The 26,345-nt window shown below is 60.5% G+C and overlaps 1 protein-coding gene across 1 annotated transcript; it reads left to right on the top strand.

Annotated features, from left to right (window-relative positions):
- Positions 1 to 25,166, top strand: KCP (kielin cysteine rich BMP regulator). The gene is made up of 40 exons (XM_070425036.1): positions 1 to 81; positions 2,401 to 2,567; positions 3,169 to 3,358; positions 3,447 to 3,523; positions 4,107 to 4,191; positions 7,188 to 7,270; positions 7,460 to 7,553; positions 8,374 to 8,456; positions 10,742 to 10,835; positions 10,944 to 11,023; positions 11,100 to 11,193; positions 11,530 to 11,615; positions 11,688 to 11,769; positions 11,995 to 12,147; positions 12,236 to 12,342; positions 12,418 to 12,511; positions 13,103 to 13,276; positions 13,401 to 13,483; positions 13,632 to 13,731; positions 13,819 to 14,007; positions 14,252 to 14,422; positions 15,678 to 15,854; positions 16,826 to 16,911; positions 17,172 to 17,262; positions 17,392 to 17,474; positions 17,578 to 17,671; positions 18,580 to 18,753; positions 18,987 to 19,069; positions 19,602 to 19,722; positions 20,605 to 20,684; positions 20,875 to 20,974; positions 21,373 to 21,461; positions 21,778 to 21,880; positions 21,975 to 22,117; positions 22,390 to 22,562; positions 22,640 to 22,751; positions 22,845 to 22,946; positions 23,695 to 23,859; positions 24,299 to 24,605; positions 24,738 to 25,166. The coding sequence occupies exons 1-40, from the start codon at positions 3 to 5 to the stop codon at positions 25,013 to 25,015; spliced, it is 4,926 nt and encodes a 1,641-aa protein (XP_070281137.1). The 5' UTR covers positions 1 to 2; the 3' UTR covers positions 25,016 to 25,166.
- Positions 25,167 to 26,345: the final 1,179 nt, after the last annotated feature.

The following is a 26,345-nucleotide window of genomic DNA, read 5'->3' as shown; positions in this document are numbered from 1 at the left end:
GCATGGCGGGGTTGGGGGCCGCTCGGCAGCTCCTCCTCCTCCAGCTCCTGAGCCTGGCGCAGGCCCAGGGGGTGGGCAGAGGTAAGTCGGGGAGGCAAGGGCTTAGGGTCGGCCAGGCAGGACCCGTCCTTGCTCAGCCCAGTCAAAGGGAAGGAGCTGGGGCTGCAGCTGCCTCTCCCGGCCCTGCCTGGGGCAGGAGGAGCCAGCGTGGGGTGGGGGTGGGTTGGGGGGGGGCAGCTGGGAGGCTGGGATGTGGGGTCCAGGAGCGGGAGGGGGCTTCCCGCTATGGCCTCGGGAGGGATTCCTGCAGGCAGCAGCGGGAGGGGGGGCGGGGGGGAGGCTGCCCTGGAATCTGGGAGTCTGAAGTTAATTATTTGTCTTGAAACCAGGAAAAAAGAGGCCCGCTGTGGGAGCTGACTTTGAATCTCTGAGTCTGGCTCTCCCCCAGCGGGACAAGCGGGAAAAGAGGGATCAGAGAGGGGAACTGAGGACGGCTCCGTGGGGAGCAGCTAGGCTTTGTGCAGCCCTCAGGCGCCCTTTCTGTGGGTCACCCCAGGCACGGGACTGCCCCATCTTCCCTGGGGGCTGCAGGGGACCCCCAGCCTCTCCCGGACCCTCTAATTGTTCCTGCTTAGGCCGGTCTGGAGGAGGATCATGGGGGATGGGAGTCGAGCTGGGGTGGAGGGTATAAGATGCTGAGACCCCGTCTTGGCCGCCCTTCACGGGCTGGCCAGGAAGGCAGAGCGCCATTCCAGGTGGCCCTGCGCGGGAGGGGGCGGCAGCATGCACCAGAGGTTTGGGTGCCCACATCTGTTGGGCTGTTAGAACCTGGATGTGGGGGGTAGCAGGGCGGCTGAAAAGGTGGGTGGCACTTGTGAAAGGTCACATTTGGACCCGCTGCTGGGAACCTCCAGGCGTGTGGGTTAGAAAGGCTGTGCCAGGGGCGGGGAGCAGCTGGAGGCGGGAGGGCTCTGTCTTCAGTCTTCTTGGTAGAGACAGAGGGAGAGCAGAGGAGAGGCGGAGTGGGCTGGGGACGCCTGGGTGGGACCAGAGCCCGTGGGGTGTGGGGGAGGTGCAGCAGCGGGGAGCTGAGCCCCAGATTTCCGAGTAGGTGTGGGTGGCATTAACCAAGCCAGGAACCCAGGCCATGCAGGTTTGGAAGAAAGAGGACAACGTAGGTTTTGGACTAGAATCTCCAACGCCCTTGGTGATGGCAGCGGGGTGGTGGGGAGAGTGGGTGACATTGGACCCCTGCCTCACGAGTGTCGGTGAGAGAAACCCTTTTAGCCACTAATGAGCTGCTTCTTCGGGAAAGACCCTCCCTCCCCCACTCCTCCAGCCCCTCTGTGCCCTGCCCACCCCACCTGGAGGTCTGTGGGGTGATTGTGGAGTTAGCTTGCCCCCCTGCCACAGCTTTTCTGTCTCTGCCAGCAGGAGAGGGGTCCACGTGAGGTGCAAGTGGCTGTCCCCAAGCCTACGTCTGAGCTCAGAGGCCACCCTTTCCCTCAACATGTCACCTAGAACCAGGGTCAGCTGTCTTCATTCGACCTGGCACCTTGCAAGCTAGTGGGGGCCCTGCGGGTCACTCCAGGCACGGGACTACCCCATCTTCTCTAGGGGGTGCAGGGGACCCCCAGCCTCTCCCTGACCCTCTAATCGTTCCAGCTTAGGCCGGTCTGGAGGAGGATCATGGGGGATGGGAGTCAAGCTGGGGTGGAGGGAATGCAGCCTAGTCTCACTCTCTGGAACCCACCCTGCCCCATGTGGGGTCCCCAGGCCCCTCGGTCACAGACTGGACACAGTGGCAGGTCTTCAAGGTGGGAACAGAGAGCGGAGTTGCAGCACCCCCCGCCCCCAATACACACACACACACACACACACACACACACACACACACAGTCTCCAGGAACAGCGCCTTTCTGACAGCAGGCGGCTGGCAGGGTTTGCTCACACCAGAGCCCAGCACCTTCAGGCAGCCGCCTTTCACACGTCAGTCGCCCTCTCCTGCACCTCAGCCTGTGCCGGCTCCTGGGCCCCCCAGCATGGCATGTCAGCTCCGGGCTGCCCCTGGCTCCATCCCTGAATGACCCTGACGTGCAGGGAGGCTCTGGTCGAGATACTCCCTGAGCCCCCAGAGGCCTAGGATCCCTGGGGCTGGCACCTGACTGAAAGGTTCCTGCCACTTGGGAAAGCTGGTCTGGGTCACCTTTGTCCACTCAGGGCTCCCTCCCCTGCTCCTCCCCTTCCATATCTTCACTCTACCAGCCTCACAGACCGTGTCTCCTTCCATGGATGACGGGTGGGCAGGTGGACAGGGGAGGGGCACACCATTGGGAAGCAGGACCCAGGACCTTGCTAGCCCCTCACTCAGAGGCCCACCCTGGATTCTTGTGCCTCCAGGTGGCGCTGTCTCCAGGGAGTCCCTGGGGCTTGCTGACATCCATGACTACCAGCAGCAGGCCCCCGCCCGCTCCTCAGACCCCGATGGGGCCTCCCAGGAGCAGTGGCGCCCTGTGCAGGAGTCACTGAAAAGGCTGGAGGCTGAGGTGACACAGCTCAGAGAGCAGGTACGTTGGAGGCAGGGCCTGTGTGCTGTGTGCTGTGTGCTGTGTGCTGTGTGCTGTGTGCGTGGGGTAGAGCAGGCCTGTGTAGTGGGAGATAAGGAGAGAAGAGCTGGGCGTGGGGAGAGATGGCGCTAAGGGACCCTAAATAGTTTTGTCTTAAATGTACATGGAGAGATTCTTATCTGAACAGTTCTTAATATCATTTCTTTCATAAACATGAAGACCCTCCAGGGTATCTGTTTTGTCATCCCAGACTTTCATATTCTTTCATGTATTTGCAAACATTATAGAGCACCTATATAAGTGTATATAAGGCCCCAGGAAAGATTTTGAATGAATAAAGGACTTTAATTGTTGGGGTGGGAGGATGGGCTCTCCTCTGTCCAAAGGAGAAGCCTGGGGCCCCATGCCCCCCTGGGGTCCTATCCAGATCCCAGGTCGTGAGAACTGTGACGGTTTGAGCTGGATGCTGACTGACTAGAGAGGGACCCACATCTACCCTGGACCTGTCAAATTTCCTTCTCATGCTGCCTCAGTTTTCATAACCACAAATCTGTGGAGGAAGCTGAGCCAGCACCTCCAACCCCCCAACTCTTTGCTCCAGAACAAGGACCTGCAGGAGAGGGTGAGGCAGCTGGAGTCCTGCGAATGCCGCCCCGCTTCTCCCCAGTGCTGGGCGCTGGGGCGGGCCTGGCCTGAGGGGGCTCGCTGGGAGCCTGACGCCTGCACAGCCTGCGTCTGCCAGGGCGGGGCTGCGCGCTGTGACCCCAGGCCTGGCCTGCCCCAGTGCCACGGTGAGTGCCATCCCACCTGCCTGCTGCACCGCCGTGGGGGGGGGGAGGGGTTCTGGGGGCCTGAGTGACAGCACTATCTCCTTCCCAGGCTGCAGCCACAATGGTCAGGCCTATGGCAATGGGGAGGCCTTCTCCCCCGATGCCTGTACCACCTGCCGCTGCCTGGTGAGTTCCATGACCCACCTGAATGTCCCTTACCTGTCCCCTTCACCTGGCTGCCTCCCTCTATCCACCTGTCCCTACCCCCAAGCCTGGCCGCTGGTGGCCTTCAGCTGATTCTGAGTAGTTTTGCTTTCTGGGGCTGAACCCCCATGCACATGGAGGGCAAAGAGAATGCTGTTGCCTGGCTTCCTGCATCGCCCCTCTCCTGTGGACTCTCACTGTCCCGGCTCGTCCATCTGCCCCTGTCATCTACCCACCTGTTCGCCCTCACCCGCCTCCAGAGCCACCTCCTTCCGGCCTGTTGTTCCTCACTCTTTCATTGAGGAAGGCCTTGGTCCCCTTCCTAGGATCTCTCCACTCTGGGAATTTGGTGGCACCTGGGAGAGATGATTTCTGGGATCAGGAAAGTGATGGGGTTGGGGGTCGGATGTCTTTTCTGCCCTTGGACCAGGAGTCGCCCATGACCCTTGAGCAGACTCAGCCTCTTGCTCCCCTGGCAGGCCCCAGCCTGGGGGAGGTTTCGGTTCTGGAGGCCCCACCCTCCAGGCTTGTGATGCCGATGCCCCACCAGTCTGCCTCCCCACAGGAAGGAGCCATAGCCTGTACCCAGAAGCCATGCCCAAGGGGACCCTGTCCGGAACCAGGAGCATGCTGCCCACACTGTGAGCCAGGTCAGCGTCCTGCCAGCCCCGGCCGCACTTCCCATCCTTCTTCTGGGGCCCCGGGGCCATGGTCTGCCACCTGCCACCTGCTACATGCCCGGAGGGGGCCTGCCCACTCGTTCTGGCAGTGGCTAGAGGGGCCCAGAACTGAAGCACAGTCAGCAATATCCCGACTGTGGCCTGGGGCTACACCTGCCCTCTGGGGGCTTCTGGTCTTACTGAGAAGATCCCAGCTCCAATGAACACGCCCTGGCTGGTAGCTCATTTAGTTAGAGTAGTAGTCGCCAACCTTTCGGACCTCACGGACCACCGGTTGGCAGCCGCTGCTCCAGGCAGCCCCTCCTGCAGGTCGGCTCTGGGCCCCTAGGTCCCTCCACCTGCCCCCAGCTTCCCCCCAGTCCAGCGGTCGCCAACCTTTCGGACCTCACGGACCACCAGTGGCCCGAGGACCACTGGCTGCCGACCGCTGGGTTAGAGTGTTGTCCCCATATGCCAAGGTTGTGGGTTTGATCCCCAGTCAGAGCACATACAAGAATCAACAAATGAATGCATACATAAGTGGAACAACAAATCAATGTTTCTCTCTCTCTCTCTCTCTCTCTCTCTCTAAGATCAATAAAGTAAAAAAATAAAATAAAATCCAATGAACAGATTAAAAGGAGGTGTAGAAAGGCAGTAATTGGCAGGGGACTCCTACCCAGATCAGGTGCCAATGAGTTGTCTGAGCTAGATCTTCAAGCGAAAGTGAGATGTCACCAAAAAGAGACAGTGCTGCAGGGTCCTCTGGACACAAGATCGTGGGGCGGGGGGCGGGGGGGAGGTTGCAGGAAATCAGTTTGGAAAGGCCAGTGGGAACAGACTGCTGTAAGCCATGCAGTTTGAACTTCCTTCTGTGGGCAATAGGGAGCCACGGAGAGTTGAAGAGCCAGAGTGTGGCATGTTCAAAGAGCTGTTTTAGGAGTAGTCATCTGGCATTATGCTAGATGCAGAGTGACCAATTAGGGGACTGCTAAAGCGGAGTCAGGGATGGCTGTGGGGCAGAAGGAGGGGTATTTCTAAAGAACGGGCAGGAGCTGGTGAAGGGTTGGATCCCACGGACGAGTGGGAAAGGAGGAAATAGTGGAGTAGGAGGGCAGTGGTGCCGGCGAGATGAAGAGAGCTGGGAGGAAGCGGAAGCCACGCTGCTGGGCTTGTTGCCAGCTCGTGATCAGGGAGACTGGGTTGTCGGATTTAGCAAATAAAAACACAGGATGCCCTGTTAGATTTGAATTTCAGATAAGCAAGCCATACTTTATTAGTGTCTGTATGCAACGTGGAACATACACTAAACAAGTGTGAGTTGTTTATCTTGTCAACACAAGAAACATCCAGACACATAAATAGTTTTTATAAGAGTGTGTTTGAGCCAAACTGATGACACAAGCCGAGGAGCAAGCTCTCAAATGTTCTGGCGCAGAACAGATTTGCAGCTTCTTCAATGCATTTGAAATTAAGGAGGGGAGATAAGGAAGGTTGGAGAAACCAAGGCAGGAATTGGATTCCAAGATAGTTAAGATTATGTGCTCTCTTGAGGGTGGTTTTGGCTTATTTCAAAAGTGTGTTAACCTAGTGGCACAATAAAAGCAAAGATCCCCCCCCCACACCACCACCACCAAAAAAAGAAAAAATATGTAAGTTTTTTACTAAGAAGTTATATGCCTGGGCATTACTACCCATCACGATCAGCCCAGTTAGGAATTCATGATCAGATCACCCTGTGAGGGGTGGATTTTTTTTTTTTAAAGGCAATCTGCCCTGGCTAGTGTTGCTCAATGGATAGAGCATCAGCCTGCAGACTGAAGGGTCCCAGGTTCGATTTCAGTCAAGGGCACGTGCCCAGGCTGTGGGCTCGATCCCCAGCAGGGGGCGTGCAGGAGGTAGCCAATCAATGATTCTCATCCTTGATGTTTCTCTCTCTCCCTCTCCCTTCCTCTCTAAAATCAATAAAAATATATATTTTTTAAAAAGGCACCCTGCCCTGGCTGGTGTGGCTCAGTTGGTTGAGGAGGGTCCCATGCACCAAAAGGTCGCCGGTTCAATTCCCGGTCAGGGCACGTGCCCAGATTTTGGGTCTGATTCCCAGTTGTGGTGCATACAGGAGGCAACCAATCGATGTTCTCTCTCTCTCTCTCTCTCTCTCTCTCTCTCTCTCTCTCTCTCCCTCCCTTCTTCTCTCTCTCTAAAAATAAAAAGAAATTTTAAAAAAACATTTTTTAAAGGCGCCCCTTCCTTAACACTTCCATCAGCTGTAAACAATGGAAATCTACTGATTGTGTTAGAATCAGATGCTTTACTGCCATTTCATGGAAAGTGGAAGTAAATACCAAGATCTCTGCCATCGACCACCCGAAGGTGCTCCCTTGTCGTGGGGCCCTCCCGGGTGCTCTGGCCACAGCCTCGGGGTCTCTTACTGGGGGCCTGGCCTTGGTTTGTAGGCTGCCCTGAAGGTCCCGGGGCTGGGGAGACGTGGCAACCCGAGCCCTGTGTCACCTGCACCTGCCAGGTAAGGGATCAGACCCTGGCCCCACCCACCACCACCACCCAGGTCCCTGCTGCTCTGCTGGTGACCCCCAGGCCTGGCAGTGCCACCCCAACCTGGGGCCTGCCAGGGCTGCTTCTGCCACCCAGGCATCGAGGCCGGGAGCCTGCTAGGCCTGCAGGCCAGCGGAGTAGCTCCCAGAAACCTGCAGTGGAGAGGGAGGGAGGGAGGGCTCAGTGTCTGCCCCGCAGGCAGGGACCGTGCGGTGCCAGGGGCCCTCGTGCCCAGAGCTCAGCTGCCTGGAGAGTTACACCCCACCCGGGGAGTGCTGCCCCGTCTGCCGGCCAGGTGACCTCCCCACCCTGCCTTCCCTCCACCCCCTCAGCCCCGAGGGTCCGGCACCCCTTCGGGGTCATGCCTTCCCGGGGGTGATGCCCGCCCACCCCGCTCTCACCTGACCAGCCTGTCATCCTGGCACCCTCCCCAGGCTGTGAGTACGAGGGGCAGCTTTATGAGGAGGGGGCCAGCTTCCCGTCCAGCTCCAACCCTTGTCTCCAGTGCTCCTGCCTGGTGAGTCCCTGCACCCTCTGCCCAGGCCCTGCTGCTCCTGGGAGGTACCCTGCTCTCAGCCTCACTTGTGTTCCGGGCCCTTCCCTCTCTGCCTGACCTGTGCCCACCTCCCAAGGGTGCCCACACCTGCCTGCCATGCTCTCTTTGGGAGCCAGACCCAGAGGCTTTACAGCTGTTGGTACGTTACAGAGGAGCCTGGTTCGCTGTGTGCCTATGAAGTGCCCGGCCAGCCCCTGCCCTGAGCCAGTTCTGAGGCCTGGCCACTGCTGCCCAGCCTGCCCAGGTGAGCCCTGGCTCTTCCCTAGGCGGCTCCAGGCAGGGCTGTCCCTTCATTTCTTCACTCAGAGCCCACCCTGCTGGCTCAGACCTGGGGGTCCGGGCAGCGGGAGAGTGACGCCTGGCCACGCCCGCTCTGGGGCGGGTCCTGAGCTCAGATTCTGTCCGTGCCGCTGTGGTGGTGCCTCTAAGTGAGCTGCTCTGTGCAGTTCCCCGTCTGTGAGGTGTGGGTAATGATATGCTACCTTCATAATGCTGACTAGTACCTACTGTGTGCACCTAAGACGCGGTGGGCCCTGGGCAGACCACTTGAGGGTGACACTGAGTCACTCACCGAGACTGTCCCCAAAGCAGGAGTGGGAGCAGGCACCAGGTTCCACGGAACCTCAGGGGGAGGAGACATAGCCCACACCAGGTGGGCACAGGAGGCAAGCATCCTGAGTGAACCTTGAGGATAAAGAGCAGTTGGCCAGGTGGAGGGTGGAGTAAGCTGAGGCCATCCCAGGAAGAGGGGGCCGCTAGAGCAGAGGCTGGGGACCGACACTCAAGAGGGAGTTTGGTGGATGGTAGGTGGGAAGGTGCAAGCCGACAAATCTCACACGGGGAGGCGGGGGGAGGTGGGCGTGGCACGCCGGGTGCTGGAAAGCGTGGAAGGCGGGCTAGGAGCGTGGCCTTGCCCAGCTTGGGACGCTGGCAGCCAAGAGAGGTCTAGGCAGAGGCATGACCTGGTCTAGCCTGGGCTCAGAGGAGAGGGGTGGCAGACTGAAACTGGGGTCCAGGCTGGCTCCCATCGGGCCTCTTCTCTGCACCTCTCCCCCCAGCCCCAGGCTGCACAGAAGGTGGCTCTCGCCGGGAGCACGGCCAAGAATGGACTGCACCTGGGGACCCCTGCCGGCTCTGCCAATGCCTGGTGAGCCCGGACCTGCTCCTGGGCTTCCCCCCCACCCCCCACCACATTCAGGCCTTCATTCCACTGAGCACATCCCAAAGGCCCTGTGAGGGGTCAGGGGTGGAGAGGGCCTGATCTGGGGCGGGGTTGTGCCCGTCTGCATGCCCAGCTCTGAGCAGCGCAGGAGTGCAGCATGGGTTGGTGAACTGAAGTCAAGGAGCTTGCAGCGAGAGCAGTGAGGCGGGGCAGGATGTGGCCGGTGGTACAGGCCAAGGAGGGCGAGACGCAGACGGGTTTGAGGTGTCTAGAACTTCGAGGTCTGATCAGTTGCCACAATGGCATGTGGCCACTGAGCCCTTGAGATGTGGCCATCCGATCTGAGACGGGTTTTCAGAACAAAATACACACCAGTTTAAAGATGGAGTGCGAGAGAAAGGAGTGGACGCTATCTCATTATACGCTGTGCCGATCACACGCTGAAATAACATCTTGGATGTATTGGGTTGAGTGGAACATTAACATTTAGTTTCACCTGTTTCTGTTTTTTGGGATGTGACTACTAGAGAGTTTAAAGTGACATACGTGACTTGTGTTGTATTTCTGTGGGGCAGCACAGCTCTAGAAAGTCTTCATGGAGGGGTGGTGTTTACCTGGGTCTTAGAGGGTGAGTAGGATTTAAGCGGGGGGGGGGGGGGGGGGGGGGAAGAAATGGGGACAGACGCTCCAGGGCTTATGGGCTGAATGTTTGAGACCCCCCCCCCCTTTATGTGCTGAAATCCTAACCTCCAAGGTGATGGTATTAGGAGGTGGGGCCTCTGGGAGGTGCTTAGGTGCTGAGGGAATGGGATCATGCCCTTAGGGCTTCAGCAACCACCACCACCACCCCCCCACCCCACTGCATGTGAGGACAAGAAAACAGCCGTCTATGAGCCAGAAAGCAGGTTCTCCCAACTGCTGGTACCTTGATCTTGGACTTCCAAGTGGAGGAGACACCAGGTGTAGAGACATCCGGGCAGAACCTGGGGGAGGAAGGTGGGGATGGAGACCTATGGTTCAGGCAGGGGCATGCGGAGGAAGGCTGTTTCATGGGCCTGAAGCCAGCCACAGAGCACAGCCTGCCAAGGACTCAGGAGCCCGTTGTGAAGGCCATGGGCCCTCTACAACCATGTGCTCCCCCTCCCTGTTCACACTGGCCCCTCACACACCTGTGAGAAGAGTCCCTGGCTGCCCAGACACTAATGGTGCTAGAGGCAGTGCGTCCAGGTGTGGGCATGAGCTCCAGGGCTGGTCTAGGTGGCAAAGGCCAGGGGGAGTAGCAGCGGCTGCTGTTGGGTAGCTGCCAGCTTCCAGAGGTTGATGCCACACCAGACACCTCACCTCACGCCCATAACGGGGCTATGAGGAGAGGAACATTATTGTCTCTCTTTTTTTATTTATATTCTCACCCAAGGATATTTTTTTCAATTGATTATTTTTTTTAGAAAGAGTGGAGGGAAGTGGAGGAGAGAGAGAGAAACATCAATGTGAGAGAGAGACATTGATAGGTCGCCTCCCACACGTGCCCTGGGTATCAATCTGCATCCAAGGTCCATGCCCTTGACCAGGAGTTGAACCCGGGGCCCTTCAGTCTGAGGGACGATGCTCTAACCATTGAGCACCGGCCAGAGTGTGTCTTCTTTCCCCAATGAATAAACTGAGTCACAGAGGACTTACGTAGCAAGATAGGTTATACATCTATATGAGTTTCCTAGGGCTGCCATGACACAGTACCACAAATGGAGCGGCTTAACCAACAGAAACGTGTTGTCTCGTGGTTCTGGAGGCCAGAAGTTTGAGATCAAGGTGCGGTCAGGGTTGGTCCCTTCTGAGGGCTGTGAGGGAGAATCTGCTCCGGCCTCTCTCCTGGCTTCCGGTGGTTCAAGCTGGGGTGTTCCTAGGCTTCTGCCTTCATCTGCACGTGCTGTTTTCCGTGTGTGTGTGTGTGTGTGTGTGTGTGTATGCGTGTATGTGTATATTGTGTGTGTGTGTGTGTCTGTGTCTGTATCCAAATTTCCCCTTTTTACAAGGACACCAGGCATTGGATTAGAGGCCACCCCACTTTGGCATGACCCTCACCTTAACTCTACTTCTACAACAGCCCTATTTCCAAATAAGTCACATTCTGAGGTGCAGGGCGATGGAGGGCAGGACTTCAACAGATGAATTTGTGTCTGTGGGACACAATTCCACTCATAACATCTAATAAGTGGATAGCTGGGCACTGCGGACGCAAATGCTGTTTCTGCCTCACCCCCTGCCCCTACCAGGAGGGCCAAATCCAGTGCCGCCAGCGAGAATGCTCCAGCCTGTGCCCATACCCTGCCCGGCCCCTCCCGGGCACCTGCTGCCCCGTGTGCGATGGTGAGTCCGTGGGTGGAGCCTGGAGGGGCTCCAAAGCTGATTGACGGCCCAGGACTTGGGGCAGTGGGGGACCCCTGAGGAGGGTCTAAGGCACCCTCTCCCCAACAGGCTGTTTCCTAAACGGGCGGGAGTACCGCAGCGGGGAGCCGGTGGGCTCCGGGGACCCCTGCTCGCACTGCCGCTGTGCTGTGAGTGTGGCCGCCCCGCAGGGAGGGCCTGGCCCCAGGGCCTGCCTCTCCAATGCTGACCAGGCCCTGTTGTCAGAACGGGAGCGTCCAGTGCGAGCCTCTGCCCTGCCCCGTTGCGCCCTGCAGACACCCAGGCAGGCTCCCCGGGCAGTGCTGCCCCGTCTGTGCCGGTGAGTGGGAGGCTGCAGGCCCTGGGTGAGGGGCAGGCCCTGGCCAGAGAGTTCCTGGCCTGTGGGTGCCGTTGCTGCCTTGGGCCTACAGGAGGCCCCCCTGAGTTAAAGTCCAGAGGAAATCCTTTATGAAACTAGGCTCCTGTCCCCACCAGGAGGGACTAGTTCCCCCCTTCTCATGGCACACGGGCACTATGGTGGGGCCCTGGCTCCTGGCGGTGGGGGGCTGGCAGGGACCCCTGAAGGTGGCTGTCCTCATCAGGGTGGGAGGTAGATGTCAGGGGGAGTGAGGTGTCCCTGCCATCCTCCAGTCCTGTCCCCCACCCTCCTGTCCAGGCTGTGAGTACCAGGGACACCACTATCAGAGCCAGGAGACCTTCCGACTCCAAGAGGGTGGCCGCTGCCTGCGCTGCTCCTGCCAGGTAGGCAGCCCCGGTCTCACGCCCCAGATCGACCTTCCTGGGGGCCTCTCACCCAGTGTCCCTCCCTCCTAGGCCGGCGAGGTCTCTTGTGAGGAGCAGGAGTGCCCTGTCGCCCCCTGCACCCTGCCAGACTCTGGTCCCCAGCTGTGCTCAGGTGTGTGGGGGAGGAGGGGAGGGGAGAAACAGCTGCAAAGGGGCGCTGCTTCCAGTGGCTGGAGGTGGAGGGGTGTTCCTTCAAGTAAGGGGGGCCTTGCTAAGGCCACCAACCCTCCCAGCGTATGTTCAGAGGCTGCTGTGCGGGTGGTAAAGCTGGGGTCCTGGGAAGGGGAGGGTGGGTGGAGGTGTCTAGGTTGCCATGGTGACGGCCCCCTTGCTGTAGCCTGTGTGTTTGGTGGAGAGGAGTTTGCTGAGGGCGTCCAGTGGGAGCCTGATGGTCAGCCCTGCACAGCCTGCTCCTGCCAAGACGGGGTGCCCGTGTGCGGGGCTGTGCTCTGCTCCCCAGCCCCCTGCCAGCACCCCACCCAGACACCTGGTGAGTGCCCCGCCCTGGTCTGCCTTCCACCCCCGGCTGTGCCCCACCCGCCCTGATCAGCTGGGCTCTGACCGATCTGCCCGCCCAGGCGCCTGCTGCCCCAGCTGTGAGAGCTGCACCTACCACGGCCAAGTGTATGCCAACGGGCAGAACTTCACGGACACAGACAGCCCTTGCCACGCCTGCCGATGCGAGGTACCCCCCAGGCTGGCTGCTGCCCTCTGAGCCCCTCCCAGGGCTGACCCCTACTGCCCTCTCCCCCACTCCCAGGACGGGACCGTGAGGTGCTCCTTGGCTGACTGTCCACCCACAACATGCTCCAGGCCCCAGAGTGGACCAGGCCAGTGCTGCCCCAGGTGCCCAGGTACGTGCTCACGGGACCTGTCTGGCTCGGGGGACCTAGGCCTGGCCCTCACGGCGGTCCCCTTAGAAAGCCACGGCCTTCTCACGGCTCAGTCTGGCGAAGCTTGGAAGGCACAGGGCGTGGGTGGGCGGGACTTGTTTCTCCTTCATGTCCCCCTGTCACCCTTCTTCCCCACCCAAGTCTCCTCTTCCCGCACCACACCACTCGGATATCTTTGTCTGTCTGCCCATGTAACACACCACGTTCATGCCACACATGTTTGGATGTGCCCTGAGGGAGCCGGGGTGCTGGAATGCAGTGTGCCCCACCCCCGCCCCTGGAGAGTGTGCTATGGAGCCCTTCAGCTTTTCACCCTCAAGGCACACACATGTGCCTGCAGGTGCAAGGACTGTGCACACGTGTGTGTGCACACGCTCACACATACACACACGTGTGCGCTCAGAGAGACACCCATGCCTGCATCACAGCCCCCTCCTCTCCCTCTGTGGGGACAGCTTCCACCATAGCTCCGGGCTCCACGGGGAGAGGAGCTGTCTGCCTGCTCCTGGCACCTTCAGTCTTCGTCCCCATTCCTCCCCACCCCCTGCCCAGACTGTGTCCTGGAGGAACAAGTGTTTGCCCACGGCGAGAGCTTCTCCCACCCCCGAGACCCCTGCCAGGAGTGCTGGTGTCAGGAGGGCCACGCCCGCTGCCAGCCTCGGGCCTGCCCCAAGCCCCCCTGTGCCCACCCGCTGCCTGGTCCCTGCTGCCGCAACAACTGCCATGGTGAGGCGGACAGGAAGGGGGTCTCCTGGGATGGCTGGCCCCTCCTGTGGGCATTTAGGGCTGGGAGGGCATGACCCGGGGCAAGGAGGGCCTCTCCCAGGCCTACAGCTGCCTCCTCCCCCAGGCTGTGCCTTCGGCGGGAAAGAGTACCCCCACGGAGCAGACTTCCCCCACCCCTCCGACCCCTGCCGCCTGTGTCACTGTCTGGTGAGTCCGCCCCCGGGGTGGGAGGAGTCAGGGGAGCAGGGGTGGGGCTGGGGGAGGCCAGGCGCAGTCCACGCGGTGGGCTGGGAAGGGTGGAGGTCACCTCTGCCTCCAGCACTCACCCTGCGCCGGGGTCCCTCTGTCCACGCAGAGCGGCAACGTGCAGTGCCTGGCCCGCCGCTGCCCTCCGCTGCCCTGTGCGGAGCCGGTCCTGCTGCCCCGAGAGTGCTGCCCGCAGTGCCCAGGTGAGAGCTGCACCCCGGGCCGCGCCTCCCCCCGGGGTGGGGGCTCTGCAGCCTCTCCCCGGGCGCCCCATGATGCACGCCGTCTGGCCTCAGCCTCCCCCTCCAGCTGCCCGAGGCCTGGGGGCTTGGAGCCCGTGCGCCACCAGGAGCACTTCTTCCTGCCGGGGGACCCCTGCCACCGCTGCCTCTGCCTGGACGGCTCCGTGTCCTGCCAGCGCCTGCCCTGCCCGCCCGCGCCCTGCGCCCACCCACGCCAGGGGCCCTGCTGCCCCTCCTGTGACGGTAACGCCCTGGCCCGCCGCGCCCCGCCACCCGCTGCCTCCACCTCGGGGTGGAGTCTCCCCCGCGTGGTCACCTCCGACTCCTCGCCCGCCTTTCTCCAGCTCCAGCCTGGGCGCCACCCCGCCTTCCCCTCCTCCTGCCTGGCCCTCCCCTCTCAGAATTTGGGGGGGCAGTGCCCGGGAGGTGGTGGGCCTGGTAGACAGCCACCACAGCCCCCCAGCCCTGCCCTGTCCCTGCCCCCTAGGCTGCCTGTATGAGGGGAAGGAGCTGGCCAGCGGGAAGCGCTTCCCGTCGCCCACAATGCGGTGCCACGACTGCCTCTGCCTGGAGGGCAGCGTCAGCTGCGAGCCCAGGGCCTGTGCCCCTGCCCAGTGCCCTTTCCCTGCCAGGGGTGACTGCTGCCCTGCCTGTGATGGTGAGGGGCAGGGACAGGGGTGGGCGAGGCGGGAGGGCTGGGTCAGAGTCATCCTCACTGGCCTCGAGAGGGCCCGATTCTTATTACACTAAGAAAGAGAAAGCCCTGGACTAAAGCCTGGGTTTGCTCCTGCCTCTGATGCTGTTTGGCTGTGTGACCTTGGGCAAGTTACATAACCTCTCTGAGCCTAATTTCTGTCAATGTTTAAAAAAAAACACATAACATAAAATTTACCATCTTAACCATTTTTAAGTGTGACTCTGGGCCTAATTTTAACTCCTGTAAAAAAAGAGAGTTGAACAAGACCAGTTCCCCAGTCTTTGGTCACTCCTGTTTATTATCTTAGCAATTGTTTCTAATACCCTCTACTATTTAGTGTATTTCTTCAAATTGAAATTTATTTAGAAAGGAACCTTTATATCATACTGTAAATGGAAAACTAGATTTTCAAGGAGTAGAATATTACCATTAAAGTGAATACAATAAAAATCAAATATTAAATTCAAGTCAGATACTTTTGCCTTCTAAGGCTTTGAGCCTGAGACTCACCCCCTTTTTCTTATTTTTACTGACTTTTTCTTTTAAGGAAAAGTTTTAGGTTCACAGCAAAATTAAGAGGAAGGTGCAGATTCTTCCCATATATCCCCGCCCCCCGCCCCCCAGGCAGAGCCCCCCTCATTATCAGGGCCCCCCACCAGGGTGGTACATTGGTTACAGTTGATGAGCTCACACTGACAGGTCATTATCACCCAAAGTGCCTTCTTTTTCAAAAAGGTCAGAAAGTGTCAGCCGCTCAGGGCAAGCTGCCCCACCCTGGGCCCCGGCCCCTCCTTGATTGATCAGAGGGCTTGAAAGAGCGTTGGAAAGGGGATGCCTTGGGTCCAGGCCACCTAAGTCATCTCAAGCACCTCCCAGCTCTAAGGTCAGGTTGGAAAAAATGGTGCCTTCTGGCCGGGCAGTGGCCTGCTGGGTATTCAACCCTAGGGACAGATTCCGTGTGGGTTTTCCCTATAGATCGGAGGGACAGGGCGAGTTTTCTGCCGGCAGAACGGGAGAAAGTTTGCCCTTTGGCCAGTCCGACTCTCCCCCCAACTCTCCACTTCTGTGTGCGTCAGCCTGGAGGGAGGCCTCCCTCCCCACCGTGGCCACGTCTCTGAGGCCTTGGACTCAGGCCAGGGGCAAGCTCATAGCTGGTGACTGCTGTCCTCTCACCCCTTCCTGACCCCACCCTGCCTCTCCCTGTCCTCTCTTCAAGGCTGTGAGTATTTTGGGGAGTCCTACCTGAGTGGCCAGGAGTTCCCAGAGCCCCGAGCACCCTGCAACCTGTGTACCTGCCTGGAAGGCTTTGTGACCTGCGGCCGCAGACCCTGTGAGCCTCTGGGCTGCAGCCACCCGCTCATCCCATCTGGGCACTGCTGCCCCACCTGCCAGGGTAGGACAACGCCTGCCCTCCCACCACCCCGCCCCTTCTGGACTTCCAGCAGCCCAGAGTCATGAGACAGCCGCCCCCAGACCCACACCCTGCGTTTCCATCACGCGCCTCACACTGTCTGTGTCCTCTGTCCCTGCTGTCCCCTCTCACTGGTGTTGGGCTCACCAAATAACCGGTTCCTGTGCTTCCAGACCTTTCTGCTCTTAAGTTGTCCTGCTGCCTTCCTAAAACAGCACATCACGAGACTCAAAACGATTCCCACTGCCCTGGGTGCCTTGGGAGCCCCGCCCGTCGCTCACCTTCCTCTGTGAGCCCACCTCCATGCTCCACGGCCTCCCTGCGTGCAAAGCTCACCACTTACAGCCCGGTGAAGCCTCTCCTCACCCACCTTCCCAGCCACCCCCTCTCCTTCTCAGACCCCTAAGCTTTGAGAGGTCCCAGGCCGGCTGTGTGTGCGTGTGTGTATGTGTGTGTGAGAGTGTGTATGTGCATGAGTGCATGTGAGAGAGTATGTGTGTGTGAAAGTATGAGTGTGAGTGTATGTGTATGTGTGTAAGCGTGTATGTGTGTGAGAGTATATGAGTGTGAGTGTGTGTGTAAGGGTACTGTGTGAATGTATATGTATGAGAGTATGTGCGTGAGTGTGTGTGAGTGTATATGTGAGAGTATGTGTATGTGAAAGTATGAGTGTGAGTGTATAGTATTGTGAGTATATGTGAGTGTGAGAGTACATGAGTGTGAGCGTGTGTGAATACATGTGTAACTGTATGTATATGTGTGAGAGTATGTGTGAGTGTGTGTGAGTGTATATGTGAGAGAGTACGTGTGTGTGAAAGTATGAGTGTGAGTGTATAGTATTGTGAGTATATGTGAGTGTATATGTGTAAGAGCGTGTGAGTGTGAGTGTGAGTGTGAGGCAGGAGACGGTTCTGTTGACAGCAGCTCTCCCACTGCCTTCCCTGCTCTGCCAGGATGCCTCTATCATGGAGTCACTGCTGCCCTAGGAGAGACCCTCCCTGACCCACTGGACCCCACCTGCTCCCTGTGCACCTGCCAGGTGAGGTGGCCTTGGGGAACCTGGGAACTTTCATCTCTGACCCTCCTTTCTGGCCGGGTTGTCTCCCCCCCTCCAATCTCACAGTGCACCTCTGCCTGTGACAAGTGGGACAGGACTGGACTCAGGCCTCCTGGACAAGTCAGGGGGGTTTGGGCCTGGCAGGTTCGATGGGGGTGCCCCATCTTGGGGCAGAGTGAAGCCTAGGTTGAGGGTGTGATGACATGGGGATCAGGAAGTGGCAGTGTGACCTCTCTCCCCAGGAAGGTTCCATGCGCTGCCAGAAGAAGCCATGTCCACCTGCTCTCTGCCCTCACCCCTCCCCAGGCCCCTGCTCCTGCCCTGTGTGCCACAGTGAGCTGCCTTCCCCACACCCAGGCCCCCGGGGCCCCTCCCTGCCCCTCCTCCTCGCCTTTCGCCAGGCCTGAGGTTGGACAGGGCAAGGTGGCACAGCATCCCACCCAGAAAGCATGTCGCCCACAGGATGCTTCTCTCAGGGCCGGGAGCACCAGGATGGGGAGGAGTTTAAGGGGCCCACAGGCAGCTGTGAGCGGTGTCGCTGTCAGGTATGGCCGGGAGGTGGCAGAGGAGGCTGGGGCGCTGGCTGGGCACCCTGCCTCTAGGGCACCCAGCCTAGGGAGCAAGTCACTGACCCAGCATCTTCTGCAGGCCGGCCACGTCAGCTGTGTGCAGCGGCGGTGCCCACCCCTGTCCTGCCCACTCCAGGTCACCGAGCAGGGGAGCTGCTGCCCTCGCTGCAGAGGTGTGCCCGGCCGGTGGGGCTGCCCCTTGCTTCTGCCCCTGGGCCCAATGCGCCTCCATCTGCCCCACCTCCTTTCCCTCAAACTCCCCTCCTGTCTTCCCACCTCCCTGCCCACCCATCTGCCCTCCCACACCTCCGTCCTTGAGACTTCACCCCTGTCCTCCTTCAGCTCTTCTTACCTGGCCCTGCCCCTGGCCTGCTCAGACCATCTCCCCCTCCAGAGGCTTAGCAGAGCCCCCTCAAAGCTGCCCCCTGCCTAACCACACCCCATTCATCATCATGATCACATTTACGGAGCATATACCAGGAGCTAAGCACTTCAATCCACACAAAGATCTTATCAGGGAGGCACTATTATTATTATTCCTATTTCACAGATGGGAGAACTGAGGTGCAGAGAGGTAATATAACTGGCAGGTGGCAGAGACAACCTTTGCTTCTAGGCTGCCTGAATAGGAGCCTTTCTGACCTGCCTTCTGCCCAACATGGCTTAGATTCCAGAACCATAACAGCATCTCACTGTGAGGGGGCAGCACAGAGGAAATTCTAATGAACAGCTATGGAGTCTGAGGCTTGGAGAGATTGAGTTACCTTTCATTCATTCTGCATGCATGTATTAGATGCCTGCTGCATGCCAGGTTCTGGTGCTGATGCTGGGCTACCACAGGCAGTGCCTGCTGCCTGGCCTTTGGTTTAGCAAGCAGGCGTGCCAGGGATTACAGTCCAGGAGTTCTGAGCCCAGCCGTGTCTTCCCTCTACCACAGACAGCAGTTCTGCCAGGCCACCTCCCACCTCACCCCTGCAGATCCCCTCCCAGGCCAGACCCCAGGCCCTGCTGACGACCCAGGGCGGGCCATCGGGGGCAGACAGAACCCAGACTCAGAGTCACCCCTGCCCACCTGGGACAGGCTGCCTGGCCCACGGGGAGGAGCACCCTGAAGGCAGTACCTGGGAGCCTCCGGACAGCCCCTGCTCCTCCTGCATGTGTCGCGAGGGTATTGTCACCTGCGCCCGAGTCCAGTGCGTCAGCTCCTGTGCCCATCCCCGCCAGGGGCCCAGTGACTGCTGCCCTCGATGCTCCGGTACTGGGAGCCTGGGGTGGGGTGGGTGGCAGGGAGGTAGTGCCTGGTCAGCATCTCCCTGCCTTGGCACTGGGTGGGGCGGCAGAAACAAGCCTTTCCAGAAGTGGGTCCCTTTTTTGTACACACCCAAATCCTGGGGGTTGGGGTCTCTGGGGGACAGAGAACCCCACCCTTGGCATTGCTGCCAGCCTGAAGGCCCCCTGGTCCTATTCTGCTCTTACCCCACCCCCAAGACTGTGAGCATGAGGGCCGGAAGTATGAGCCAGGGGACAGCTTCCAGCCTGGGGCAGACCCTTGTGAAGTGTGCATCTGCGAGGTGGGTGAGGGCCATGCTGAGGGGTGGGGCACCATGGGGGCAGCCTGGACACTGCGGGCAGCAGGCACTAGGAGGGTCAGAAACAGGAGAGTGTCCCAGTGGCCAGGAGGTGAGGCAGGGCTTGGGGCGAAGAGCCAGCAGGGCCCAGAAGTCTGGGGTTAGCAGTGGCACCGGTGCTGAGTGTGGGGAGGCAGTGGGCAGGCCCTCCTGGCAGGAGTGTAGAGTGGGTGTGAATAGGATGGGCGAGGAGACACCTGGGAAGTGGTTGGGGCCACTGAGAATCTCCATCAATGGGGAGCAGGCAGTGACATCATAGGTCCAGAGATTAGGCAGTGGGGTTGGGAAAAGGGTGGCATGAGAGTGCAGGAGGGTCAAAGGTCACAGATGGTTCAGGCCCAATGACTGGAAAGGGAAAGGGAAATCATCGCTGGGGATTAGGGGTGAGGAGCCAGTCTGGGGGGCTGTTGAGGAGGTGCTGCAGGCACACGGAGGGGTCTGGGGCCCAGCCCTTGCTCACTCATTCCTGTTGCAGCTGCAGCCCGAGGGGCCTCCCAGCCTTCGCTGTCACCGACGGCAGTGTCCCAGCCTGGTGGGCTGCCCTGCCAGCCAGCTCCTGCCCCCGGGGCCTCAGCACTGCTGTCCCACCTGTGCCCGTGAGTCACTGATAGAGGGGAGCTAAGAGAGGGCAGGGCTGCCACCCGCTGACTGACACTGGAAGTGCCAGCCAGCTCTCTGCCACAGTCCCAGCCCCAGACCTTTCCTGTGTCCAGAGGACTGTTCTAGAAGCCCTGCCCTGGCGGGTGAGGCTTGCACCACCCCAAGGGGAACCGGGAAAACTGGCAGGGACCCCTTGACTCATTTTGCCCAGCAGGTGGTGCTGTGGGGTGGCAGTTGTGCCAGCTGCTGGCTTTTGAGGGCAATGATGTCAGGTCAAGAGGAGCAGTGAGTGGCCCAGCTACAGAGATGGGGAGAGCCATTCTTATCAGCACTTGTGCTTCAGGAAAAGAGAAAAAGACTAACACTTATTAAGCACCCCTGCATGCCATGCGCTGCTTGGTGATTTTAATAAGCAGTATCTCGTTTAATTTTCACAGTTACCCAGTGAGGTAGGTATTATTATTCCCTTTTCACAGATGAAGAAACTGAGGTTCTGAGAGGTTGATTGATCTGCCTAAAAAGGCACAGGCACTGAGGATTGGAACCGGGTTACCTGGCTCTCTGTGCTTTCTTGTGCCGTTTCAGCCAGGCAACAGGAAGGGAGCGGGCGGGGAGCAGGCAGCACTGTGTGTGGTCCTGAGGGACCTCAGGCTAAGGAAGCCACACGTGGCCAGTGTCCAGCCCCCTCCCCCCAGTAGCCTAGCAAAGTTCCTCTTGAAAAGTCCAAACTTTTCTCTGCTGAACCAGCGGGAAAGGATTTATCCTTCCTGGAGTCAAGGCCCGGGACATGGGTCTGAGGATAGAGTAGGTGAGTGCGATCACCTGGGCTTACATCCCTTGCCCCCCTTTTAGCCTCAATTGCATTCTTGTCTACACAGAGGCCTTGAGTAACTGCACAGAGGGCCTGCTGGGGTCTGAGCTGGTCCCGCTGGACCCCTGCTACACCTGCCAGTGCCAGGTGAGCCCTCGGCCTTGGGGATTCCCCAAGCTCCAAGAACCGCCTCTGTGGGCTGGGGCCGAATCTCCGGCCGCAGCTCCGGGATTCCCACTCACCCGGCATTCGCCCACCCGCCCTGAATGTCACATTCTGTGAAGAGCCGGCGCCCTCCCACATTCTCTACCCACCGTGTTCTCATGCCCTTTCACAGGACCTGACCTGGCTCTGCGTTCACCGGGCCTGTCCTGAGCTCAGCTGTCCCCCCTCAGAGCGCCATACCCCCCCTGGGGGCTGCTGCCCTGTGTGCCGGGGTAAATGCTGGCTTCGAAACGGATGGCTTGTCATTGGGGTGGAGGAGAGACCCTGAGGCAGAGGGAGGCAGAGAATGAAGCCTGGATTCTCAAGGCCTGGCCTGAGGCCTGTCAGTGGGCTCAGTACCACAGGCCCCTGGTAGGGTATTGCACTGCCCAGCTGGCAGCCAGGCCCGAGGAGGGCTCCAGCCTACGGCTCTTTCGGCTTCCAGAACCCTCTCCACATCCCCGGTGCAGGGTCTGTCCTCTAGTAGGCCCCCTGCATGTGGTTGAAGAAATCAATACCATCAGGGTGCTAAGTGGGTGGGGGCACCCCTGCTGTGGGCCTGCAGGGTGCGCTCCAGGCAGGAGGGATGCAGCTGGAAGGACAGCGCTCCCCCAGGCTCATTTCCCATCAGAATGTGTGGTGGAGGCCGAGGGCCGGAGAGTGGCCGATGGAGAGAGCTGGCGGGACCCCAGCAACGCCTGCATTACTTGTACCTGCCATGTGAGCTGGGGGTGAGGAGTGGGGGTGGAGGGCCTTATAGAAGAGGGGAGCCTCAGGACGCTGGGCCAACGCATATGGGGGGTCTTTGAGGTAATTAGGAAAGGGCGCCCCCCTGGGTGAGAGGGGGCAGAGGCATCCCTGTGCTGGGCACGGAGCTGAGGGCTGGACTTCAGGCCCCACCTGAACAGGAAGTGGTGGTTCTTCTGGAGCAGCTCCAGGGAGAAGGGGCTGCTGCCTCAGAACTGAGCCCCCAGAAGTGTGACCAGGGACCCCAGGTCCTACCGGAAGTCCCTAGAGCAGTGGCCTCTGTCCTCAGCGGGGCCGCGTGGAGTGCCGCCTTGAGGAGTGCCAGGCCCTCTCCTGCCCCCATGGCTGGGTGAAGGTTCGAGACACTGGCAGGTGCTGTGAACGATGCCAAGGTGCGGGCCGGGTGATGGAGGGAGCAGCACTGAGACCCAGGGTGAGGCAGGGGCAGCTGACCTTTGCCCTTCCCCTCCCCCCAAGTCCCCTCAGCTCCTGCCCAGTCATGTGAGCACCAGGGCCGAGAGGTGGCCTCCGGGGAAGGCTGGGCCGTGGACCCCTGCACCAGCTGCTCCTGCGTGGCCGGCGCCGTGCGCTGCCAGAGTCAGCGCTGCCCGCCGCTCTCCTGTGGCCCTGTGAGTGCCCGTCTAGGGCGGTGGGGTGAGTGTGCACGTGGCACCGCCACCAGGTGCAACGGGCAGGGAAGGAGGAACCTGGCTGGGGCCCCGGCCCCGCAGCTGGGTGCGAGGGGCGCGGCGCACGGTCCTGCAGTTCCCGGAGCGACCGCGAGGCGGCGCCCTGAGCCCGCTCGCAGTGCGTCTGGGAGCCCGAGCGCTCCGATCCTCGGAGGCTCCGCGTGGGGCTCCGCCGGGACCGCGTGTCTGACGCTGTCCGGGGCGGAGGCCAGGACGAGGCTCCCGCCCTGAATCCCGGCAGCTGCTGCCCCCGCTGCCTGCCGCGGCCGGCTTCCTGCATGGCCTTCGGAGACCCCCATTACCGCACCTTCGACGGCCGCCTGCTGCACTTCCAGGGCAGCTGCAGCTACGTGCTGGCCCGGCACTGCCGTGGAGGGGACTTCAGGTGCGCAGCGCCCCCGGCCTGCTCCCTGCCCCGCACCCTCTCCTGCTGACCACCGCGCCCGGCCTCTCGCTCCGCAGTGTGCACGTGACCAACACTGACCGGGGCCGGAGCGGCGTGGCCTGGACCCAGGAGGTGGCGGTGCTGCTGGGAGACCTGGCCGTGCGGCTGCTGCAGGGCGGGGCGGTCACGGTGAGGCGAGCAGAGGGCCGGGAAGGGCAGTCCCGCCGCCGTCCAGGCCTCCGTCCCCACGTCGCCCCTCCTCCCGCCCTCCCTCTCCTCTAGGTGGACGGGCGCCCTGTGGCCCTGCCCTTCCTGCAGGAGCCGCTGCTGTACGCGGAGCTGCGGGGAGGCACCGTGATCCTGCACACCCAGCCGGGGCTCCAGGTGCGGCCTGGCCATGCGGGGGGGGGGGGGGGGGGGGGAGGGGGGGAGGGGGCGGGGCTGGGGGGGCTGGGGGGGGGGAGGAGGGGCCTGGGGCTGCTCAGGCTGCTGTTCTGTGGAGGGCGTGGGGGTTACCAACTACTTCCCGGCCACACGGAGATGGGAGAGTCCGGAGACCTCCGGTGCAATGGAAGTTCTGAGCCTGGTTTCTAATCTTGGCTCAGCCATCAACACACTGGGCCCTGGGCCTGGACCAGTCCTCTGTGGGCCGGTTTCCTCGTGGGTAAAATCGGGGAAGGATTCGCGGGAGGGTCAACTGAGGTCTCCTAGGGCCTAAGGTGGTTTCAGGAGTCCCTCCAGCTCCCATGCCAAAGAGTGATGCACTCCCCCGCATCCAGCAAGAAGCACACTTTGTAAATTCCTAGAATAGGACTTGGCTACACTTGGGATACAAACTCTAACTACGTCCTGTCCGCTGTGAGGCCTGAGCACCCAGGAGATAGTGTATCTCTGGAAGTGGGTGCATTTCACCTGGGGGCCCAGTTCAGGGATGCTGACCCCCGGTGCCTTCCTGGGAGCTGTGCTGGATGTCATAGTCCCACAGCCTGTGCCCCCGGGGCCTGGGCCCGGGCCGTCTCCCCCATGGAGAGCCTCCCTCCGACAGCAGGGGGCGGGCTGACACTGTGTGTGCGGCCAGGGCGGATCTTGGGCTTGTGTTTCCCCTCTCTCCAGTCCCAGCCTCTCCACACAGGTGCTGTGGGATGGGCAGTCCCAGGTGGAGGTGAGAGTGCCTGGCTCCTACCGGGGCCAGATTTGTGGGCTCTGTGGGAACTTCAATGGCTTTGCCCAGGATGATCTGCAGGGCCCTCAGGGGCTGTTCCTACCCACTGAGGCTGCCTTTGGGAATAGCTGGCAGGTGAGTGGTACAGGAGCCCGGGGCCTGGGGGGTCGGGGATCGGGCTGGAGACGGCCGCACAGTTGAGCATGAGTCTCAGAGCAGCCCTTTGGTGTGGACATGGGGAGCAGGGTGGACACAGATGGGCTTTGGGACTTTCAGGCTGGCTTGGGAGCTTCTTGCCTGGCATGGAGCTGGAGGAGGCAGGAAGGCCTGTTGAAAGAGGCCTCATCATCTGACTCCCCAAGCCCTGCATTGCTACTCACAGGCTGTGTGACTTTGAACAAGTTACTTGCCTGCTCTGGGCCTTGGTTTGTCCCCCCCGCCCATTCTTTGCTATTCTTGTAAGGGGGTTTTTGAAGCTAAAACAAAATATTGGGTGGGAAATGCTTTGAAGAACGGCAGACAAAGGCCAGCTGCCCAAGGATGCGGTCACGCCAGGGCCACTTTCCCCACCCAGGTCCCCGAGGGGCCGGGATCTGGTCGGCCCTGTTCCAAGGGCCGGGAGGTGCATCCTTGCCGAGCAGCAGGCTACCGTGCCCGGCGTGAGGCCAACGCCCGGTGCGGGGTGCTGAAGTCCTCCCCGTTCAGTCGCTGCCACGCTGTGGTGCCGCCGGAGCCCTTCTTTGCCGCCTGTGTGTATGACCTGTGTGCCTGTGGCCCTGGCTCCTCGGCTGACACCTGCCTCTGCGATGCCCTGGAAGCCTATGCCAGCCACTGTCGCCAGGCAGGGGCGACACCGACCTGGCGGGGCCCGTCGCTCTGTGGTGAGCCAGCAGTGCCCGGTGTGGCATGGGGAAGGGGGTGGCACAGAGGGCCAGATCTGGGTGCGGGAGGCACAGGGAAGGCTGCAAGGGGTGAGCAGGTGACTGGAGCCCCGCCTTCCACTCTGCCTGCAGTGGTGGGCTGCCCGCTGGACCGTGGCTTCGTATTCGATGAGTGTGGCCCGCCCTGTCCCCGCACCTGCTTCAACCAGCACGTCCCCCTGGGGGAGCTGTCTGCCGACTGTGTGAGGCCCTGTATTCCTGGCTGCCAGTGCCCTGCAGGCCTGGTGGAGCATGAAGCCCACTGTATCCCACCCGAGGCCTGCCCCCCAGTCCTACTCACTGGGGACCAGCCACCCCGAGATCTGCTCAGCCCCAGCCAGGAGTCCCGGGGGACACCTGACCCAGGATGACAGCGACCGGGACTCATCAGACCAGAAGGCTCTCCTTGGAGAGCAGCTCCCACCCTGGCCAGAGCTTCAGCGAGAGTGCCCTGCGCTGGCACTGGGAGCCTGGGCCCATGCCCCACAAAAACCCCAGCCATGTTGAGTCAGAAGCAGTAAACTCGGGGCCTGACCTAAGGCTGCCTTGTGTGTGTGCGTGTGCTTCCTCCTGGCGCTGGGGCGGCGATATGGGCTGCTTGGGACATGGGGCCAGAAGTCAGTGTTCCCAGAGTCACAGGGGTGGCAGCTGTGGGGATTCAGCTCTGGACTTTGCTCACTCCCGTGCCTGCATCCCTGGGCTGCCTCGCCCGCCACACCCTGGTGCTGCCCTGCAGTGGGCAGGCGGAGCCAGGATGCCTGGTCCCAGCCTGCGTTTGCAGGTAGCAGGCGTGGCCTGTGGCCCCGATGGGGCACCCTCTGTGGATCATGTGGAATCCTGCAGGGGCTGAAGTGCACGGAGAAGATGCTCAGTCCCCACATGGCATCCTGTTTTCTCTTGGTTTGGGGATACCAAGTGCTCAGGGGCCTCCTGGGCCACTCAGAGCTGGTGATAGAGGGACCCTGTGCCTGGAGTGGGGACCAGGACCGTGATGAAATACAGACACAGATACAAGTGCACAGACCCCACCCCCCCAACAAGCGTGTATACCTGTGTGCATCCACAGCCACGCCCACCCTGATGGGCCTGTGGGCCGGGGACACACGTGCAATTTCTGAAGACATTCTTGTAGGGGAAAGAACATGGGCTTTGAAATAGAAAAACTCTATTTCTTTGAAAAGGAAAACATCTTTTAAAAGTGAACCCTATCTTGAATTCTCTTTACCTCCTACTGGCTATATGACCTTGGTGTGTTAGGGACCTTGGCTAAAGGGGGCCCTGCACTCATTGCTGGGTCCCTAATATTTCAGCAGGAGGAGGGGAGAGTGTTGGGCTGGATTGAGGTCACCTGTCTGCTTGCTCAGCTGCTTCTGCCAAGGCTGCTCTCTGGGCTCCCTGCCCTCGTGGAGTGGTTAGAGCAGCAGCAGAGACGGCGAAGATCACAGCATCTCGTGTCTTCATTCCCTCCCCTAGTTATAGCTTATGCAGGCTGTGTCCTCATCTGACCTATTGCAAGGAACAAGCAGAATGAACAGCGCTCTGCATGGGGACAGCTTGGAGCCAGCGCTAGGGAAGCACCCGCCATGGCCTGCCCCTCACGTTGTCCTGCCTGCGCTGGCTCAGAGCCTGTTTATCTCCGCCACCATCTCCAGCTGAGGGAGACAGTGCCACCTGCTGGTTAGGGCAGCTTACTTCTGGGGC

The sequence above is a fragment of the Myotis yumanensis genome, unplaced genomic scaffold, assembly GCF_028538775.1.
Source record: "Myotis yumanensis isolate MYYU_CA2020_CCGP unplaced genomic scaffold, mMyoYum1.0.hap1 SCAF_9, whole genome shotgun sequence".
NCBI classification, from domain to species: Eukaryota; Metazoa; Chordata; class Mammalia; order Chiroptera; family Vespertilionidae; genus Myotis; species Myotis yumanensis.
Note: the sequence above shows the minus strand (reverse complement) of the source record. Positions and strands in the feature narration are given on the sequence as shown.